General features: G+C 58.0%; 1 protein-coding gene across 1 annotated transcript; it reads left to right on the forward strand.

Moving 5' to 3' along the window:
• Window positions 1–1,093: 1,093 nt before the first annotated feature.
• On the forward strand, window positions 1,094–21,427 carry LOC137467047 (serine/threonine-protein kinase pim-1-like). The gene is made up of 6 exons (XM_068178605.1): window positions 1,094–1,615; window positions 2,257–2,436; window positions 14,138–14,250; window positions 14,455–14,821; window positions 15,436–15,606; window positions 21,423–21,427. The coding sequence occupies exons 1-6, from the start codon at window positions 1,360–1,362 to the stop codon at window positions 21,425–21,427; spliced, it is 1,092 nt and encodes a 363-aa protein (XP_068034706.1). The 5' UTR covers window positions 1,094–1,359.
• The last annotated feature ends 262 nt before the right edge of the window (window positions 21,428–21,689 follow it).

Raw genomic sequence — 21,689 nt, forward strand, 5'->3', positions numbered from 1 at the left:
TGAGGACTCCCTCGCCCGCTGTCCCGCACCCTCTCCCGCTCTCCCTTTCCCGGTGTCCCCTCCTCTCCCAGTCCCCCTCTCCCCTTGCCGGGCCATGTCCCCAGCCCGCCCCCGGCCCCGGGCGGGGCGGCCCCGTCCCCGCCCCGGTTCCCGGCCCCGGCCCCGCCCCGGTTCCCGGCCCCGTCCCCGTCCCCGTCCCGGTTCCCGGCCCCGGCCCCGTCCACGTCCCCGTCCCGGTTCCCGGCCCCGGCCCCGTCCCCGTCCCCGCCCCGGTTCCCGGTCCCGTCCCCGTCCCCGGCCCCGGCCCTGTCCCCGTCCCGGTTCCCGGCCCCGGCCCCGTCCCCGTCCCCGGCCGTCCCGCCGGGGTCTCGCCTCCGCCCGGCTCTGGTCGTGCTGGCGGTGGCGCTGCTGGGCGGGCATCAGTCCCTGGGGCTCGGGCGGCATCGCCGCCCTCTGGCTCCGCCTGGCCCGAGCCCGGCCCCGGCCCCGACGTGGGCTCCAGTCCCGGCCCCGGCCCCGGCTCCTCCCGGGCCCCGCGGAGGACACACGCGGTGCGGCCGCTCCCGCCGCCCCCGCTGCGGCTTCCCCGGCCCGAGCTCCGCCGCTCGGCAGCGCGGCCGTCGGCCCCGAGCCGCCGCTGTCCCGTTCCAGGGACAGAACGCCTGGGGAGGGCCGGCCCGGGGCGCTCGGGGAGCGCTCGGGGGCCGCTCCTGGCCCCGGGCCGAGCGCTGACAGCCCCGTCCCGCCCGCAGGGAAGGCGCAGGAGGAGGCCCTGCAGGAGCGGTACCGGCTGGGTTCGCTGCTGGGCAGCGGCGGCTTCGGCAGCGTCTTCGCAGCCACGCGGCTCTCGGACGGCGCCCCGGTGAGCGGCGGGGCCGGCGGCGGGCGCAGGAGGAGGGGGCGGAGGTGGAGGAGGAGGAGGAGGAGGTGGAGGAGGAGGAGGGGGATGGGGCTGCGCAGGGCAGGCGGGCGAGCTCAACTCGCTGCTCTCCCTTGCTCGCAGGTGGCCATCAAAAGGGTGCCACGGAACCGCGTCCGGCACTGGGGCGAGCTGGTGAGTGAGCGGGGCCAGCGGCAGAAGCTGGGCAGGGATGAGCCGAGGCCCGGCAGGGTGGAAGCCACCAGGACACCTCGAGGGAGAGCGGGCGTAGGGCCAGCGCAGGGCGCAGAGCATCCCGGGCTGGGTGAGGGGTTCCCGACCCCCGGCACGGCATCAGCCCCACTGATGGCATCGCGCTCCTCCCGCAGCCCGACGGCACCAGCGCACCCCTGGAGGTCGTGCTGCTGGACAAGGTCTCCACTGGCTTTCCCGGTGTCGTCCAGCTGCTGGAATGGCTTGAGCTCCCCAACGACATCGTGATGGTGCTGGAACGCCCAGAGCACTCTCAGGACCTGCACCATTTCATTCGGGAACGGGTGGTCCTGTCCGAGGAGTTGGCGCGGGATCTGTTCCGCCAGGTGCTGGAGGCCGTGCGGCACTGCACCAGCTGCGGGGTCCTGCACAGGGACATCAAGCCCAAGAACATCCTGGTTGACCTGGCCACCGGGCAGGCCAAATTGATTGACTTTGGCTGTGGCACCTACCTGCAGGACACAGCCTACACTCGCTTTGCAGGTGAGCCCACACAGGGGTGTGCTCTCAATCCCGTCATCTCATGGCCCAACACCTCACAGCCCAAGCTGGGTGTGGCAGCGGGGATTCTCCCTTTTGCTGCCCTTCATGGCACTGAGATTTCAGCTGAGCTGCTTTTGAGCAGGGCTGGGTGGGGAGCCAGCTTCCAGCCCTGCTGGCAGCCTTTGCCCACCACTCTGGGCAGGACTGAGGCTAGGGCTGGGCAGCCAGCCCAACAAAAACACCCCTGGGTGGGGTAGCAGAGAGGGGTGGCCAGAACCTGTGTCCCAGCCGGTTTGGGGTGCAGGTGAGAAAGGGCTTGGACTGCTCCACTCACCTGGTTTCTTTTGGCTTCATAATGGTTTTTGGGGCAGTGCAGGCAGGGAGGATGAGGGCATGGTTTTCCCAAGCACTGAGTGGGATTTTCCTCCTCATGGTCGGGCCTTGCCAGGGCTTCCACTGCTCTCTTCCAACCCCAGTGGCTTCTTTTCCATCCCCGAGTCTGTACACAAGTCCCAGGTGCTGGCGAGAGGGCAGCGGTCACCCCGTGTGCCACTGGGGCGGCCCCCACACACCCAGGGATGCTGGAGCCAGGCTCAGGGAGCAGCAGCGTCCCCCTGATGAACCCCATCTGTATTCCATAGGAACACGGTCATACAGCCCCCCGGAATGGACCCAGTTTGGCTGGTACTACGGCAAGCCAGCTACCATCTGGTCCCTGGGCATCCTGCTGCACCAGATGGTCTGCGGGGAGCACCCTTTCAGGAGGGGCTGGAACATCAGCTGTGACCATGAGCTCTCGCTGCCAGGACGGCTCTCTCAAGGTGGATCCTCATCTCTGGCCACGGGGGCAATACCAGTGCTGGGAGACAGCAGCAGCTCGTGAGCATCCCTCTCTGGCAGCTGCTGAGGAGGTGGCACATGTCCTGCTCTCCTGCTCTCCTCCAAAACAGGGAATTGATGGGGAAGTTTAGGCCCAGCTCTGAGCACATCCAGCATGGCCTGGGCACGGGAATAGTGGGGCAAAGCCAACAGGAGCCTTCTCCAACTGACCGGTGGTTTCTGGTTTCTCTGTCCAGAGTGCCAAGATCTGATCAGGAGGTGTTTATCCATGCTGCACTCGGACAGGCCCTCATTAGAAGAGCTGTTCCGTGATCCCTGGCTGCAGGATATTGATCTGCCCTAGAAGAAGGGAGAGAGCCACAGGCACACTTTGATGCAAGGCCCTGGTAAGTTACAGCTCCACACATGCCTTGGCAATCAGAAGCAAAGGAACGCAGACATTTTGTCCTGCCTGTGCCACTGCCCAGGGGTCATCAGATGGGAACACGCAGCCCTTGTGCTGGAGCTGAGCTGCTCTGCCCAGCACTGCTGGCCACCATCCGAACTGGTTTTGCTTGTCCTGGTTCCCTGACAGCTGGGGCCCTGGGCAGAACCCTGACAGCCTGGGCTCACCCCAGGGAAGGAGAAGAAGCCCCTGGAGAAGCTGTACCAGGTGGGGCTGTTGCTGCTGGGGACAGTGAGGACGACATCAAGGATGACAACCTCTTCCTCCACCTGGTCACCGGCAGCTGAGGATGATGGACTTTGATTCTGACACCTTCTCCAAAGCCAGGCTCCATAGGGAATTTGCAGGTGAGTCCACACGCAGGGGGATGCTCCCAGATTTGGGCATTGCACAGCCTGGCCGGGAACCAAAGGTTCCCCCATTGCTGGGGCGGATGCAGCTGATCCTTCAGTCAGCTGCCAGGCTGCTTTTGGCAGGGCTGGGGGGATGGGCTGGGGTGCTGATGAAATGGGAGTGGGCTCCTGGCCCTGCCAACAGCCCCAGCACCCACCGTGCCCCGGGCTGGGGCTGGGGCTGGGGCAGCCAGCCCGACACAAAGAAACCCCCATGGTGGGAGCAGAGGTGGGACTCCAGAACCTGTGCAGGGGCTGCTTTGCTTTGCAGGCAAGGAAGGGCTTGGGCTGCTCCACTGCCCCTGTTTGCTTTAGGATCACCGTTATTTTGGAGGGCAGTGAAGCGGGGAAGGGAGACAGCCTGGGCTTCCCTCACCTGTGGGTGGGTTTTTCCCTGGCCTGCAGGGGTTGGGCCTTCCTTAGCCCCTGACAGAGATAAGATTTTTGACCTTTTTTCTTGTTCCCCTTTTTGTCTGTAATCTATTTTCAATAATTTGTTGTGTGTTTTTCTAGAGGAAGCGTTCCAGGTGGGGTCCAGTCTGGATGGGGAAGTGCTTGGGAGCAGCTGTGGCGTGGATGGGCCGTGCCCTGGGAGAAGGATGAGGACATCGTTTGGGACCAGCTTTTCTTCCAGCGAGGGATGGCGTGAGGTGGGTCCTGTCTGCTTGGCATGGTGGGATCAGAGCTTTGGGGAGATGGCAGCGAGCACAGGAGCATCCTGCTCTGGGCAGCTGCTGAGGGCTGGATGTGCCGTGGCCGGCTGCAGGCTGGGCACATGTCCTGCCCTCCTGCTCTGCTCCCAAAGGCAGCAGGGATGGGCAGCTCTGGGCACAGCTCTGGGCACGGCCATCATGGCCTGGGCACTGCGGGCGGCTGGGACAAGGGGACAGGAGCCTTCAGCTGACGGGCGCTTTCTGGTTTCTCTCCTTGCAGCCGGGCTCTGCGCGTGCTGAGGCTGCTCTGGGCTCTGCCAGGGCTCTGCTGGAGCTCAGCACCGGGCTGCAATCAGCCAAAGAAGAAATGGGGTGACCTGCAGCACAGACCTGCTTGAGCATTTCAGCATCACAGCTCAAGTTTGCAGAGTGTACACCTCCAAGGGCAAACATGACACCACCCAAAAATTAAACTTGTTCAATAGCTTCTGAAATGAAATCAATCTGGGATGACCCCAAATGATATTTTGCAACTTGCTCAAGCTGTAGCTCAGCCCTTCTCTGAACTGTTCTCTCCCCCACCTGCCTTTTACTTCCCAACTGCTCCCTCTTGTCCCCCAGTGAGTTCCCAGCCCATGGCAGTCTCCATCACACTGTTGCCTTCCTTGGTGCCCCTCACCATGAGGAAGGCCGAGCCCCAGGCTTGGGGACTCATCCTGTCACTGGATGAGGAGCAGCAATGTCTCAGAGGTCCAGTGGGATTTTAGTGTCATTCAGAGCTGCTTTCCAGCCCTCAGCTGTCCTCACTGCTGAGTTCCCACTCCCTTTTCCTCGTCCTTGCAGCAGGATGAGCTCTGTGAATCCCCTTGAGCCTCCCCACTCTGCCCAGCCCACGCACCCACCTCAGTTATGCTGAAGCTGCAGCTTCTCTGTCTCCTGTGGCACACCAGTCCAGTCCCCTGTGCGGGGAGCCCCAGCCCCAGAGCACAGCACTCAGCTGTGCACTCCGGGCTGGAGCAGCTCCCTCCCAGCCCCAGCCCAGGGACTCCTCTGGCCCCGGGGCTTGGGGCACTGTCAGCACCCGCTGCTCCAGCCACCGCTTCTGCTGGTCCTGACAGCAGCACCCAAAGTGGGGCTGATCCCGAGGGAGCAGCAGCAGGGCCTGGATCTGATCCCTGACTCTGGGGCAGGGCTGGACAAATGACACCCAGCAGCAGCAGCAGCACATGGAGCTGACTCTCAGCACAGCCCCTGCCACTCTTGCCTCCCGTGTGCAGCGGTGTCACAGCAGCCTGAGGCACCTGGGAGCACCCTGAGCCATGCCAGGGTCAGTGCCAGGAGCATCCCCTGGCGCTGTTTAAAACCGGCTCAGCAGGAACTGGGGATGCAAACAGGATGAACCTGAGCATCTCCCACCAGCAGATACCTCAGAGCTTACACAGTAACACGGCCGTGACTCTCCCAAACTGGATTTAGGAATGGCACACCTACTGCAGCCATTGGATCATGAGCTGCCCAGATCCCTTTGGGACTCCTGCTTTTGGTGTCTCTGCCTCCTCTCCCTGCCCCAAGGAGGCTCCTCTCTTCCTCTCCCTGCCCTGACAAGACAGTCACACAAATAAAGACATGGGATTACCAGGTGCTGAGGAGCTGTAGAAGGAGCCTTCTCTAGGTCTGGCCTGTTTCCAAAACCCGCACAGTCTCCCTCAGCAAGGAACCTCCTTGTCCACCCTCTCCAAGGGTGTCAAGCTCAGGAAGGGATTCCTGACACCCTGTCCAGCTGGGAGAGCTCCCGTGTCTCCATACCAGGGGATAAAACCAAACCCAGGAACCCTGGGGGGACTGAGATTGTGGCATGGGGACATCTGTATTTATTTCCCAGTGGCAAACAAAAATGTGGAATGGTGCCAGAGCTTGTTTTGATCTACATCAGCTTTTGATAATTGTCCCTCCTCCTGACAGCGACTCCTCTGCAGCTGCACTGGGAGATCTCTGGGGCTGAGTCCACTAAGAGGAGATTTCAGTGGGGCTGAGGTGCTCGAGGGGGCCCATTTCAATGCTCTGCTGAAGTCCAAGGACATTGTGTTTCCCCGAGGAGCAACGCTCCTTTCTGGCACTCACTGCCCCGTGAGGGACATTATTCAGTTGCTGCCATTGGGTGAGTTCCAGCCACAGGGAGAGGGAGGAGGAGATGATCCCACCCATGGCTGCTGCTGGGTCCAGACTCTGGGTGAGATAAAGCCGAGACAGAGCTTCAGCATCTCCCCCAAAATCACAGAATCACAGAAGGGCTTGGCTTGGAAAAGACCTTCAAGTTCATCTCCTTCCATGCCCCCTTCCACTATCCCAGGCTGGTCAAAGCCCTGTCCAACCTGGCCTTGGACACTGCCAGGGATCCAGGGGCAGCCACAGCTTCTGTGGGCAAGCTCTGATCTCTGCCCAGGTGAGCAGGGACAAGACCCAAGGGAACGGCTGGAGCTGGGCCAGGGCAGGGCTGGGCTGGAGATCAGCAAAAGCTTCTTCCCCCAGAGGGGGCTCAGGCACTGCCCAGGCTCCACAAGGAATGGGCATAGCCCAGAGGCTGTTGGAGTTCCAGGAGCCGTTGGACCCCGCTCCCGGGGCTGCACAGGCTGCGATTGTTGGGGCGTCTGTGCAGGGCTGGGGGCTGGACTTGATGATCCCAATGGGTCCCTCCCAGCTCAGCCCCTTCTTAAATTCTCACCCTTTGGATCAGCCTTTGTGTCCCTTCGAGGCGCTGGCAGAGCTGCTGGGGACAGGGCAGGAGCAGGGCAGCCCCAGCGTTCCCCTGTCTGTGACACCCAGAAGTGACAGCCCCAGCGCTCCCCTGTCTGTGACACCCCAGAGTGACAGCCCCAGCGCTCCCCTGCCTGTGACACCCCAGCGGTGACAGCCCCAGCGTCCCCTGCCTGTGACACCCCAGCGGTGACAGCCCCAGCGTTCCCCTGTCTGTGATACCCCAGAGTGACAGCCCCAGTGTTCCCCTGTCTGTGACACCCCAGGGTGACAGCCCCAGCGTTCCCTTGTCTGTGGCACCCCAGTGGTGACAGCCCCAGCGTTCCCTCCCTGGAGTCGCTCCAAGGGAAGCGTCCAGAGCCGCGTCCAGTCAATGGAACTGTCCGGCCACTGACCAGCCCGGCCTGGGCTGATGTGGATTGCTCTGCAGACAGCTCGGGGAAGGTGTAAGAGGCCGTCTGAAGCCCCCACATTTGCCTACCGGTTGCCACAAGCAAAAACCCCTTCCCCCATTACAGTACCGGCTTGGAGAGAGCGGCAGTGCAGGTGCAGTTGCTGTACCGTTACGTTAGCTGTTCCGAACAAGGCCTGGCAAGGAGTTGGCAAGGAATTGGCAAGGACTTGGCATGAAGCCACCAAGGAACGGCCTACTGCATATTTGCCCACTCTCCTCCTGAATCTGAATGAACTTTTAGGGTGACCCTAATCATCTCTCACTGAAGACCTCTCATCTGCCCCGTGACCACTGTGACAGACGGACAGAGATGGAAAACCCTCCTCCCAAGGACTGAGACTGAGACCCCTCCCACAGGGAGAGGGGAAACCACTAATGACACGACCTGTTCTTCTTCAGTAATTCCAACGGACTTATTCTTCATTGTGTTCGTCCTGCCTTGGTGGTTTCAGTGGACTCACCTGTTCCCCCACAGCAATCACAATAGACTCTCATTGTCCAGCATGTTCCCCCCTCTTTCCTCTGTGGACTATAACTGTGAGGATCTCGCCTGTGTTGGTAGCTATTCCTATCCCCCTCTTTTCTCTCTCTCTCTCTCTCTATCCTTTTATCTCCTTTCTGATCCCCACTATCGCATTTACTGTTTTGGCCCTTAATAAAGGCGCATTTGTTGTGATTAACTGATAGTCTCTTGCTGTTTGCCGTTTTGCACTTTTGGGATTGGTGAAAAGAACCATCACGACACCCCGCACAAGCAGATCGTGACAGATGGCCAGGGTGTCAGACCCAGCCAGCAGGAGTTTAGGAGGGCTAGGTCGTGTTTGACCAACCTGGTCTCCTTTCATGACCAGGTGACCCTCCTGGTGGATGCAGGACAGGCTGTGGATGTGTCTGTTTGGACTCCAGCAAGGCCTTTGGCACTGTCCCCCACAGCACACTCCTGGAAAAGCTGCAGCCCACGGCTGGGCCAGGAGCACTCTGTGCTGGGTTCAGAACTGGCTGGATGGCCGGCCCAGAGAGTGGTGGTGAGCAGTGCTGCATCCAGCTGGGGACAGTCACCAGTGGTGTCCCTCAGGGCTCTGTGCTGGGCCAGCTCTGTTCAATATTTTTATTGACCACATGGATGAGGGCATTGAGGCTTTCATTGGTAAATCTGCAGATGACACTAAGCTGGGAGCACGTGTCCATCTGTTGGAAGGCAGGAGGGCTCTGCAGGGACACCTGGAACAGTTGGATGGATGGGTAGAATCCAATAGGATGAAGTTTAATAAATCCAAGTGCCCAGTCCTGCATTTTGGCCACAATAACCCCCTGCACTGCTCTAGGCTGGGGTCGGCGTGGCTGGACAGTGCCCAGGCAGAAAGGGACCTGGGGCCACTGGTCGACAGCAGGCTGAACACGAGCCAGCAGTGTGCCCTGGTGGCCAAGAAGGCCAATGGCTCCTGGCCTGGATCAGGAATGGTGTGGCCAGCAGGAGCAGAGAGGTCATTCTTCCCCTGTACTTGGCACTGCTGTGCTTGGCATTCCTCCCCTGTACTGGCACCCTACCTCGAGTGCCGTGTCCAGTTCTGGGCTCCCCAATTTGGGAAGGACATGGAGGGGCTGGAGCGTGTCCAAAGAAGGACAACAAGGCTGGTGAGGGGTCTGGAACACAAGTCCTGTGAGGAATGCCTGAGGGAGCTGGGGTTGTTTAGCTTGGAGAAGACTCAGAGGTGACCTTATCACTCTCTACACTCTCTGAAAGGTGGTTGCAGTCAGGTGGGGGTCGGTCTCTTTCTCCTCACAGCAACTGACTGAACAAGAGGACACAGTCTTAAGCTGCACCAAGGGAAATTTAGGTCAGCTATTAGGAAAAAAGTTTTTTTATGGAAAGGGTGATAAATTACTGGACTTGTTTGTCCAGGGAGGTGGTGGAGTCACCATCATGGGATGTGTTTAAAAAAAGACTGGATGTGGCACTCGGTGCCATGGTTTAGCTGAGGTGGTGTTAGGGCATGGGTTGGACTTGATGACCTTAAAGGTCTCTTCCAACCCAGCAATTCTGTGATTCTGTCATTGTGTGACATCACAGACCAGGTTGTGGCATCATATAGTTGGCTGTGACATCTCTGGTTTATTATGCGACATCACAGAGCAGGCTGTGACATCAGAGCATGCCTGTATGACATCACAGAGCAGAGCAAGCTGTGAGGTCAAAGAGTGTGCTGTGACATTATAGAGTGGCTGTGTTCCATCACTGAAGGTGTTGTGACATCACACAGTGGGTCTGTGTGACCACAGAGGTGCTGTGTGACATGTTAAGTGAGTTCTGCCATCACAGAGCAGGCTGTGACATCACAGAGCAGGCTGTGACATCACAGAGGAGGTTGTGATGTCACAAAGTTGGCTGTGACATTACAGGCTGGCTGTGTGACATCACAGAATGGGCTGTGAGGCCAGAGAGAAGACTCTGCCATCATAGAAAAGGGCTCTGTGACATCACAGAGCAGCGGTGTGATGCCACAGAGAAGGCTGAGACAATAGAGAGTGGGTTGTGACATCACAGAGCTGACTGTGAAATCACAGGGCAGGCTGTGACATCACAGCGAGGCTGCATAACATCACAAAGGTAGCTGTGCCATCATAGAGCTGGCTGTGACATCACAGGGTGGCTGTGACATCACAGCCTGGGCTGTGACATCACAGGGCAGATGTTGTGACATCACAGAGCACACTGGGACCTCAAAGAGCAGGCTGTGACATCACAGGGCACCTGTATGAAATCACAGGTGGCCTGTTACATCTCCGAGTGGGCTGTGTGACATTACAGGGCAGCTGTGTGACATCACAGGGGCTGTGTGACATCAGAGGTGGCTGTGTGACATCACAGGAGGTTGTATGACACCACAGGGGCTGTGTGGCATGGGGTTCCAGGGCAGGGCAAGGCTGGACCTGCCCCTTCCTCCCCCACACACAAAATGTTTCCAGCCCACAATCTCCTCCAGTCTGTCACAACAGGCAGTGTTGGAGGTGAAATCCCAGCTGTGGCCATGGGCACCTGCAGGAAGAAGGACAGTTCTTTTCCATAGGAATGAAAGCCCCAGTTCTCGGTTTATTTCTGATTTAATTGCCTGGAATTTATTTGGTTTTGTTGTTGCTTTGTTTCCTTTTTTGTGCCTGAAGTGTCCAGTCAGGAGCAGAGTGACGCTTGCCAAGGAACTTTGTGGTGCTGTTGCTCAATATTAAATCTGGTTTTTGCTGCTCCCTTGCTGGGGATTTTTTCAGCGCTCTCAAGCCCTCGTTGGTAACAGGGTGAAGGAGCCCTGGGCCAGGCTCTGGCCCTGGGGGACACGGGGACGCTGCCGGGGGGTCCCTGTCCCCTGTCCCGCCCCCCATGGCCCTGTGTCAGGCTCTGGGCTCGATCTCGTGGAACATCCTCTGGGGGAGGCTGTGGGGCCGGGGGCGGGGGGACCCGGGGGGACAGGGGACCCCGCTGTGCACGAGCAGCGTTGGACTTCTCTGGGGGAACTGGGAGGGGGGGCTGGGGCAGAGTCACCTCCCCAGTGACCTCACACAGCCCCTGTGATGTCACACAGCCCCTGTGGTGTCACAACCCACTCCTGGATGCCACATAGCTCCCTTGTGATGTCATAGGCCCAACTCTGCGATGTCACTCTGTGATGTCACAAAGCTGTGCTGTTACAGAAGATTCTGTGATGTCAGAAATTCACCCTGTACTATGACGTCACAAAGTCATCCAGTGACATCACAGTCTGTTCCATGATGTCATAGCCTGCTCTATGATGTCACACAGCCAACTCGGTGATGTCACAACCCACACTCTGATGTCACAGAGCCACTCTCTACATGACGGCAGAGTCTGCCCTATGGCCTCACACTATGATGGCACACCCTGCTGTGTGATGTCACAAGCCCCTCAGTGATGTCACAAAACCCTCCCTGTGATGTCATACTGCTACTCAGTGATGTCACAGCACACACTTTGACCTCACTGCCCGCTCTATGATGTCATACAGCCATGCCATGATGTCACAGCCTGCTCTCTGATGTCACACTGTCCCCTCTATCATGCCATAGCTGCTTGATGACCTCACACAACACGCTCTGTGATGTCATAGCCCAGTCTGTGACCTCACACAACCCACGCTGTGCTGTCACACAGCCCCTCTCTGACATCACAGCTGCTCTGTGCCTCCGTGACACAGCCACAGAGGCGCTGCTGTGACACAGCCCCCTCTGGGACACCCCACAGCCCCTGCCAGTGCTGAGCCCCTGTGAGCTCTGTCTGCGCCCTGCTCGTGTCCCTGCGATGCCCTGGCAGTGCCCCAGCCCTGCTGGGCTGTGCACAGGAGCTGCTCCTGGCCACAGCTGTCTCTCTGCAGCGCTGCCCTTGCCAGGAGCTGCCTCTGGGCCAGGAGCCTGGCCCAGCTCAGCAGCACAGACACAGCACCAGGACGTTAATGACCCTCTGGGGCTTTGGTGCTCTTTGCATCGGACCCAGACCTCAGAGTGTGCTCAAAGAACTTCTCAAGAACTCAAAGTCAGATTCAAAGCCCAGACTTTCTTTAACTTTTAATGGGTCCCACTGAGGGACACAACTCATGTGAAAGTGTCCCTGGGTTCCAGTTAGAGCAGAACACTGGAGGCAGTGATGACAGCTGGGGACAAACAAGGCAAAGGTGTCTCTGGTGCTGAGCAAACCTGGATATCACCATGGTGTCCTTGGACCTGCATTGTCACACTGACCCACGGTTCCATGAGGTTCCCCAGTGTCACCATGGTCACTGTCAGAGGCTGGATGAGATCAGTGTCCCGAGACACCTTGGGTTGAGCTGTCAATCAGTCCCACAGCTGGGACAGCGCTAACCCGGCTCTGAACGCCCGAGCAATCACAAGACCCAGCTGGGGGGAGGCCCACGAAGGCCCAGGGGCTTAAAACCAAGGAGCACAAGGTCAGCCCCTGCTATGGACTCTGCCTTCTTCTAGGGTTTGTGTCTCACCCACACTGGAACCCCAGGAGCTGGGAGCCACACGTGTGTCTTTCTGTGGAGCTTCTGTCTTTCTGTCTCTCTGTCTCTTTCCTCTCCTTCTAATGCTCTTTCTATGGAACATTTTTGGGTCCCTGAACAACTGAAGTGTTTAAGGCTGAGAGGTCCAGCTTGTTCTGGTGCTTTCCATGAACTGATTGAACTCTTGATTTATGAACCAATGCACTAGATGTGGAATCCTCTACACTGAACTCAGAAACAAACGCCCTCTGTCAGAGCATTTTCATCTTCTAGATCACTTCCAAGATGCCCATGGCGATGTTGCAATGATTATCACACAGCTCTCCATTTCTGGATGCAGGCTCTGCAGATTCTTTCTCTGCATTCAGTCAGGCTTGCATTCCCTGACAATTCCTGGTAGCCCGTCATGGTTTCTTAGGGCAGAACAGTAACAATGAAAACCTTACCAATGGCACAACTGCCCAGCCCACAAGGAAAAGAAAGAACAAGCTGTCAAGTTCTTCAAACATTTGTCCTCCTGTGCTGCAAGAGTTGAGCTGCACACAAGGTGTGGAAAGCCTAGAGAAGCTGCAGCTGGTGGCACATCTTGTGACAGAAGCTGCACCTCGTTCTCCAGGAAAGGTTCTTGGAAAGAGCAAACAGGAGTGTGGAGAAGATTCTGGGAAAACTGAAACAGCTTTTAGGAAATGAAATGAAAATGGAAAGAAACAATCCAAGATGTTTTTCTCTGTTTATTTTTATGCTCCCCTTTTCCATGTTGCACTGCTTCTCCATCCCCTTAATCCAAATAGATCTCAGCTCTAAGATCCATGACATGGCAAGTTTTAGACACTGTAAAATACCATGAGCTACACACAGTTTTTGCCTTCCCCTGGTTTACTTGGAAAGCAGTGATGGAGACTAAGTGCAGCCCTTGGGTCAGGTACAAATTCAGCATTCAGGGAATGTGCTCCCCTAGGGTTTGATCCTCAGCGGGGACAATGCACAGCAGCGCTCAAGGGGATTCCTGTTCCGCTGTGCAGGAGTCCAGACTCTGAGTCTGGGCTGAACAGGGCAAAGTTCCCGTGTTTGGACAGGCTCAGGGGCTGCCCCTGGGGAGCGGGGGGCTGGGCGCGGGGGCGAGCGGGCAACGGAAAAACGGACACGGGGACAAACGGCCCCGGAGCTTCATTTGCAGCGGCAGCAGCAGCAGCAGCGGCAGCGGCGGCGGCTGCAGCAGCGAAAGCAGACAAAGCAGTGATTTTGTCGCATTCCTCTTGATTCTCCTCTCCCTTTCCCGCTGTCCCCTCCTCTCCCAATCTCTCTCTCCCCATTCCCGGCCGGGCCATGTCCTCAGCCCGCCCCCAGCCCCGGGCGGGTCTGCCCCGGCCCCGTCCCCGTCCCCGGCCGTCCCTCCGGGGTCTCGTCTCCGCCCGGCTCTGGTCGTGCTGGCGGTGGCGCTGCTGGGCGGGTATCAGTGCCTGGGGCTGGGGCGGCACCGCCGCCCTCTGGCTCCGCCTGGCCCGAGCCCGGCCCCGGCCCCGACGTGGGCTCCAGTCCCGGCCCCGGCCCCGGCTCCTCCCGGGCCCCGCGGAGGACACATGCGGCGCGGCCGCTCCCGCCGCCCCCGCTGCGGCTTCCCCGGCCCGAGCTCCGCCGCTGTCCCGTTCCAGGGACAGAACGCCTGGGGAGGGCCGGCCCGGGGCGCTCGGGGGGCGCTCGGGGGCCGCTCCTGGCCCCGGGCCGAGCGCTGACGGCCCCGTCCCGCCCGCAGGGAAGGCGCAGGAGGAGGCCCTGCAGGAGCGGTACCGGCTGGGTTCGCTGCTGGGCAGCGGCGGCTTCGGCAGCGTCTTCGCAGCCACGCGGCTCTCGGACGGCGCCCCGGTGAGCGGCGGGGCCGGCGGCGGGCGTAGGAGAAGGGGGCGGAGGAGGAGGAGGAGGAGGAGGAGGAGGAGGAGGAGGGGGAAGGAGGAGGAGGTGGAGGGGGCGGAGGAGGAGGAGGATGGGGCCCGGCGGGGCGGGCGGCGCGCTCAACCCACTGCTCTCCCTTGCTCACAGGTGGCCATCAAAAGGGTGCCACGGAACCGCGTCCGGCACTGGGGCGAGCTGGTGAGTGAGCGGGGCCAGCGGCAGAAGCCGGGCCGTGCCGGGTGGCGAGGAGCCGGGGCCCGGCAGGGTGGGAGCCGCCGGGAGCCCTGCAGGGAGAGCGGGCATGGGCTGAGCGGGGCATGCAGAGCATCCCGGGCTGGCTGAGGGGTTCCCCAGCCCTGGCACGGCCTCAGCCCCACTGACGGCATCGCGCTCCTCCCGCAGCCCGACGGCACCAGCGCACCCCTGGAGGTCGTGCTGCTGGACAAGGTGTCCTCTGGCTGCACTGGTGTCATTCAGCTCCTGGAGTGGCTTGAGCTCCCTGACAGCGTCGTGCTGGTGCTGGAGCGTCCGGAGCGGTGCCAGGAGCTGTCGGGTTTCCTGGCGGAGCGGAGGTTCCTGCCGGAGGAGGAGGCGCGGGGGCTGTTCCGCCAGGTGCTGGAGGCTGTGCGGCACTGCACCAGCTGCGGGGTCCTGCACAGGGACATCAAGCCTGAGAACATCCTGCTCGACCTGGCCACCAGGCAGCTGAAACTGATTGACTTTGGCTGTGGCGCCTTCCTCCAAGACACAGCCTACACCCAGTTTGCAGGTGAGCTCTGCCGGGGGATGCTCCTGGGCATCTCATGGCCCAGCCGGGGTGCAGCTCCAGGGCTCCCCCTATTGCAGCCAGGATGGGATTAATGCTGGAGCCAAGCTGATTTGGGTGGGGGTGTGAGGGGGACCAGCTCCAGCCCTGCCGACAGCCTTCAGCACCCACTGTGGCCTGGGCTAAGGCTGGAGCTGGGGCAGCCAGCCTGACAAAAACCCCAGTGGGGGTAGCAGAGAGGGGCGTCTGACCCTGTGCCCTGGATGGTTTGGTGTGCAGGCGAGAAGGGCTTGGACTGCTCTGCTCCCATTGTTTGCCTTGACTGGTTAACATTTTTGGGGGGCCGTGCAGGCGGGGAGTAGAGCGGGCTTTCTCCACCACTGGATGAGTTTTGCTTTTGTGTGTCATGGTTGGGCCTTCCCAGGATTTCTGCTGCCCTCTTCCAACACCAGTGGCTTCTTTTCCAGCCCCAAGTCTGTACACATGTCCCAGGTGCTGGTGAGAGGGCAGCAGTCACCCTGTGTGCCACTGGGGCAGCCCCCACATGCCATGGGGTGCTGGGGTCAGGCTCTGGGAGCAGCAGCGTCCCCCTGATGAACTCTGTCTGTGTTCCACAGGAACCCTGTCCTACAGCCCACCAGAGTGGATCCACCACCAATGCTACCACGGCAAGGCAGCGACGATCTGGTCCCTGGGCCTCCTGCTGTACCACCTGGTCATGGGGAAGCACCCGTTCAGGAGGGGCCAGGAGATCATCTGGGGGCGGATCTTGTTCCCACGACGGCTCTCTCAAGGTGGGTCCTCATCTCTGGCCACGGGGGCAATACCAGTGCTGGGAGACAGCAGCAGCTCATGAGCATCCTGCTCTGGCAGCTGCTGAGGAGGTGGCACATGTCCTGCTCTCCTGCTCTCCTCCAAACACAGAATCCATGGGGAAGTTTAGGCCCAGCTCTGGGCACACCCAGCATGGCCTGGGCATGGGAACAGGGGGGCAACTTCTCCAACTGACTGGTGATTTCTGGTTTGTTTCCCCAGAGTGCCAGGATCTCATTAAGAGGTGTTTGTCCATGCAGCCCTTGGACAGGCCATCCTTAGAAGAGCTTTTCCGTGATCCATGGGTGCAGGGTGGTCTTCTGCCCTAGAAGATGGGAGAGATCCACGTGCACAGTTGGATCCAGGGGCCTGGCAGGTAACAGCTCCACACATGTCCTGGCAATCAGTGGCAAAGCCAACCAGACTGGTTTTGTCCTGCCTGTGTCACTGCCCAGGGGGCATCAGATGGGAACACGCAGCCCTTGTGCTGGAGCTGAGCTGCTCTGCCCAGCACTGGTGGCCACCATCTGAGCTGGTTTTGCTTGTCCTGGTTCCCTGACAGCTGGGGCCCTGGGCAGAACCCTGACAGCCTGGGCTCACCCCAGGGAAGGAGAAGAAGCCCCTGGAGAAGCTGTACCAGGTGGGGCTGCTGCTGCTGGGGACAGTGAGGACGACATCAAAAATGACAACCTCTTCTTCCACCTGGCCACCGGCAGCTGAGGATGATGGACTTTGATTCTGACACCTTCTCCAAAGCCAGGCTCCACAGGGAATTTGCAGGTGAGTCCACACGCAGGGGGATGCTCCCAGATTTGGGCATTGCACAGCCTGGCCGGGAACCAAAGGTTCCCCCATTGCTGGGGCAGATGTAGCTGATCCTTCAGTCGGCTGCCAGGCTGCTTTTGGCAGGGCTAGGGGGATGGGCTGGGGTGCTGATGAAATGGGAGTGGGCTCCTGGCCCTGCCAACAGCCCCCGCACCCACCATGCCCCGGGCTGGGGCTGGGGCTGGGGCAGCCAGCCCGACACAAAGAAACCCCCATGGTGGGAGCAGAGGTGGGACTCCAGAACCTGTGCAGGGGCTGCTGTGCTTTGCAGGCAAGGAAGGGCTTGGGCTGCTCCACTGCCCCTGTTTGCTTTGGGGTCACCGTTATTTTGGGGGGCAGTGTAGGGGGGAAGGGAGACAGCCTGGGCTTCCCTCACCTGTGGGTGGGTTTTTCCCTGGCCTGCAGGGGTTGGGCCTTCCTTAGCCCCTGACAGAGATAAGATTTTTGACCTTTTTTCTTGTTCCCCTTTTTGTCTGTAAGCTATTTTCAATAATTTGTTGTGTGTTTTTCTAGAGGAAGCGTTCCAGGTGGGGTCCAGTCTGGATGGGGAAGTGCTTGGGAGCAGCTGTGGCGTGGATGGGCCGTGCCCTTGGAGAAGGATGAGGACATCGTTTGGGACCAGCTTTTCTTCCAGCGAGGGATGGCGTGAGGTGGGTCCTGTCTGCTTGGCATGGTGGGATCAGAGCTTTGGGGAGATGGCAGCGAGCACAGGAGCATCCTGCTCTGGACAGATGCTGAGGGCTGGATGTGCCGTGGCCGGCTGCAGGCTGGGCACATGTCCTGCCCTCCTGCTCTGCTCCCAAAGGCAGCAGGGATGGGCAGCTCTGGGCACAGCTCTGGGCACGGCCAGCATGGCCTGGGCACTGCGGGTGGCTGGGACAAGGGGACAGGAGCCTTCAGCTGACGGGCGCTTTCTGGTTTCTCTCCTTGCAGCCGGGCTCTGCGCGTGCTGAGGCTGCTCTGGGCTCTGCCAGGGCTCTGCTGGAGCTCAGCACCGGGCTGCAATCAGCCAAAGAAGAAATGGGGTGACCTGCAGCACAGACCTGCTTGAGCATTTCAGCAACACAGCTCAAGTTTGCAGAGTGTACACCTCCAAGGGCAAACATGACACCACCCAAAAATTAAACTTGTTCAATAACTTCTGAAATGAAATCAATCTGGGATGACCCCAAATCACATTTTGCAGCTTGCTCAAGCTGTAGCTCAGCCCTTCTCTGAACTGTTCTCTCCCCCACCTGCCTTTTACTTCCCAACTGCTCCCTCTTGTCCCCCAGTGAGTTCCCAGCCCATGGCAGTCTCCATCACACTGTTGCCTTCCTTGGTGCCCCTCACCATGAGGAAGGCCGAGCCCCAGGCTTGGGGACTCATCCTGTCACTGGATGAGGAGCAGCAATGTCTCAGAGGTCCAGTGGGATTTTAGTGTCATTCAGAGCTGCTCTCCAGCCCTCAGCTCTCCTCACTGCTGAGTTCCCACTCCCTTTTCCTCGTCCTTGCAGAAGGATGAGCTCAGTGAATCCCCTTGAGCCTCCCCACTCTTCCCAGCCCACGCAACCACCTCAGTTAGGCTGAAGCTGCAGCTTCTCTGTCTCCTGTGGCACACCAGTCCAGTCCCCTGTGCGGGGAGCCCCAGCCCCAGAGCACAGCACTCAGCAGTGCACTCCGGGCTGGAGCAGCTCCCTGCCAGCCCCAGCCCAGGGACCCCTCCAGCCCCGGGGCTTGGGGCACCGTCAGCACCCGCTGCTCCAGCCACCGCTTCTGCTGGCCCTGACAGCAACACCCAAAGTGGGGCTGATCCCAAGGGAGCAGCAGCAGGGCCTGGATCTGATCCCTGACTCTGGGGCAGGGCTGGACAAATGACCCCCAGCAGCAGCAGCAGCACGTGGAGCTGACTTTCAGCACAGCCCCTGCCACTCTTGCCTCCCGTGTGCAGCGGTGTCACAGCAGCCTGAGGCACCTGGGAGCCCCCAGGGCCAGCAGGGACTTGAGATGGCAGCCCTGGGCTCCTGGAGCTTGTGCAAGGAGCGGGGCTGGGGACTCCCTGTCCATGGGGAGCTTCCAGATGGAAAAGGCTGCTGTGCCCAGCCAGCTCCAAGGGCAGAGAAAGGAGGGTCTCGACCACGGGATCTGTGCCAGTCCCACAGTCCTGGGCAGCAGCCACCGAGCCCTGGGGGAGCAGAGGGCACAGCAAGAGGGACAAAAGCAGGCAAGGTCAGAGACTGGAGAGAGCCAGACCCGGCAGCAGGAACAGCTGCTCCATTGCACTCTTGGAGAAAGCTCTTGGCTGCTTCAAAGCGCTGAAAGGCGTGCAGGGCAGAGAGGAGGCCACACCAAACACTGCTCCTGTTTGCACAGCCTCCCCTCTCCGTGTCCCAGAAGGAATTGGATGGACTGTGCTCTTCTCTCCGAGTGTCTCGTTCAGCACGAGCGGCTGAGCACCAGGAGCTGAAGGAGCTGAAGCCTCAGGCCTCAAGAGCTGGGCCTGAGGAGACACTGTGAGCAAATGAATGCTGCTAACATGGACCTGGCTGAATGCAGCAGATGGAATCATGGAATCACAGAATCCTTTCTGTTGGAAAAGACCTCTGAGCTCATCCAGTCCAGCCGGTCACCCAGCAGTGTCGAGCCCAGCACTAAACCACGTCCGTGAAGTGCCAAGGCCTGGACAACAGCCCTGAGTGAGGCCCTGAGCCAAAGGTGGCCTCTGGATGAACCTTCCAACCAAAGGTTATCTTTGTATCTGCTCACTAATGAAATATGCATGGTCATTAGCGCTGTGATAGATGTATCCACTCATTAGTGAAACATGGATTGACCTTTCTGTGTTTAGAAGCCAGACAAGGCCATGAAATCTGACATCTGGCCTTGTCTGGGGCTGAATGGTCAAAGTCACCTCCCTTGGTTCCTCTTGGGCCCTGGCCAGGCTTTGGGAGGAACCCAGGAGGAGGATGAAACCAGATGTTGCCGCACCAGAAGCGCTGTCAGTTTGTTCATTCAGCGCTGTCAGAGCTGGGCCCTCTCCCAGCGAGGCTGGAGCCCCACCTGTGGCTGGAGGCACCTGCAGGAATTCCCAGTGTCCAGGAGTGGCTCTGCAGCCCTTGGCTGTGACAGCTTCCCCAGCTGCAGTGTGGATCTGGGGCATGGTAAAGCCTGAGGGTAACTGGGGCTGGATCTTTCTTAATCACTGCTGCAATCTCTGGTGCTGCTGGCTGGGTGCATTGCCGAGCTGCTCCTTTTGTGATTCTTTGCTGCTTTGAGCTACAGTCAATGACACTGAGTCCTTCAGTTGGTGTCTGTGTCTTTGGTGCTGACCCTGCCCACTGGGGAAACAAAACTGGCACAGTCTGGCCAGATCACAACAAAATGTCACTTTTTAAATGTAAATGTGAGGAATCAGTCCCATCAGAAATTCCCAGATGGGAAGCCCTTCCCTGGAGTTCCCTGCCTCTGGAGTGGGCTGAGGTCAGAGCACCCTGTGAGACGTGGGGCACTCGGTTAATAGAGGCTGAACCCCTGGATGTCTTCAAATGCATCCCAAAATTGCATATGGAAGAAGGAAAAGAACTTGTGGGTTTGGGAAGATGAGGGAGAATTTTCTTAATGGCACATTGGAAACAGCACCAACAGAAGGAAGAATTGGTTTTGGAATGCTCCCACATGGAGGGACAGAGGAAGGTTTAAATCTTGGGCTCAGGTTCATTTGTGCAAGTGAAATATAACATTATTATTATTGTCATTAATAACAGTTATATAAAAAATATAACATGATTATACATTTTTTCAGATAGAATTAAAAATTGATACTGTGAAATAAAGGCTGACAATGCCAATATGTTAGTTTTGGCTGCTGAGTGTAACACTAAATACCCTACAGAAAAGGACTGGCCAAGACCCAAATGTCACAATTGAACTTTGTGAATTGTGTATCATGAAGAAAGGAGGAAGGGATGATGTGGAAACCCAGGACACCGGGAGTATTTCTCTGTCTGCCCTGTGTTAAGTATTTATTCTCTATCTATTGATATGATTGATAACATCTTCCACTTACTACCATACTGTAAAATAAGCAATTAAGGCTCGATCAGGATTTCAGTTTCTTCCCAGAAGTAACAGTGATTTTATTTTTCACAAGCCCACAAGATTTCAGGCGAGCTATGTTCAGTGTCCTAAAGAATTCTTTTCTCCAAGGGCTATCCTTGAGGTCCAGTATTTTTTCTGGCTCCCATTAAAAAATACCAGAAGCCTTCTGCCTTGTTATTTACCTTCTTGCTTTCCACAGAGCAGTGACATTGCAGTAGGAAAGCCAGCACCAGCTGTATTCATGCTTTAAAATCTTTAGGAATTAATTGCATTTATATAAGTGCCAAGAAATTTTATTCTTAAGACTGTATTTTACTACCCTTTCTGCTGGAGCCAATCTTTGCACCCCACACGCACACACACAAGCCAAAACCCAGAAATGACTGTACTCAGCAACGTGGCTACAAACCTCATCGGGAAAACCAAGTACATTATAAACATTAATTAATTTCAGCCACATGCCCTCCTCAGTGAAGTGGGTAATTACTACCCCCATTCAGCACAAGTGGGAAAACTAAAGGAGAATGATTTGCCCAGGTCAAACAAGGTGCATGGCACAGAACAGAGCGCCCATAACCCTAGCCAGCAGCCATCCTTTTCATCCTATAACCCACCTAACTAAATTCTTTCAGTCCAGTAGGCAAATTACCAGAAGTCCATATGATAAAAGCAAGGCTACTGTTTCTTCCTCAAATATAACTAATATGTCCATCTCCTCACTTGCCTACTTTAAGTATTCTCATGAATATTCACAGCAGAGTTTCCCCCTCAGAATGTTCTGGAGAAAGAAAAAAAGAGGAACGACCTACTTAAAAAAATCTATATCTAATGACCTACTGCAACCTGGAATCTTTAATTGGCTGTAAGGTGATTAACTGTGTATGCACAGCCTAAAAGGCAAAAACCAAAGTTTGTGGACTGGGTCCAAAGACAGCAACCAGATTCTGATGATAAAGAGAGATCTGCCTGCAGTAAGGAGGTTTGAACTGGCAACCTGACAGAAGCTTAAGAGATTCACCTAATTTACATATATATTCGGATTTTTTGCTTTTCAGGGGGGCAGAGGGAGGGACAGGGTACATCATAAATAAGCCCAGTTTCCTTACCACAGCAATAGAAGCACTTTGTTAGCTGATTTCATCAGCAGTATAAACCT

This window comes from Anomalospiza imberbis, unplaced genomic scaffold (genome assembly GCF_031753505.1).
Source record: "Anomalospiza imberbis isolate Cuckoo-Finch-1a 21T00152 unplaced genomic scaffold, ASM3175350v1 scaffold_51, whole genome shotgun sequence".
Lineage (NCBI taxonomy): Eukaryota > Metazoa > Chordata > Aves > Passeriformes > Viduidae > Anomalospiza > Anomalospiza imberbis.

Bases quoted from the DNA above. Each gene is read 5' to 3' on its own strand.
- LOC137467047 (XM_068178605.1), top strand. From the start codon at position 1,360: ATGGTGCTGGAACGCCCAGAGCACTCTCAGGACCTGCACCATTTCATT. The intron at 1,616-2,256 runs GTGAGCCCACAC...TGTATTCCATAG, and splicing joins AGCCTACACTCGCTTTGCAG to GAACACGGTCATACAGCCCC. The intron at 14,251-14,454 runs GTGAGTGAGCGG...CTCCTCCCGCAG, and splicing joins TCCGGCACTGGGGCGAGCTG to CCCGACGGCACCAGCGCACC.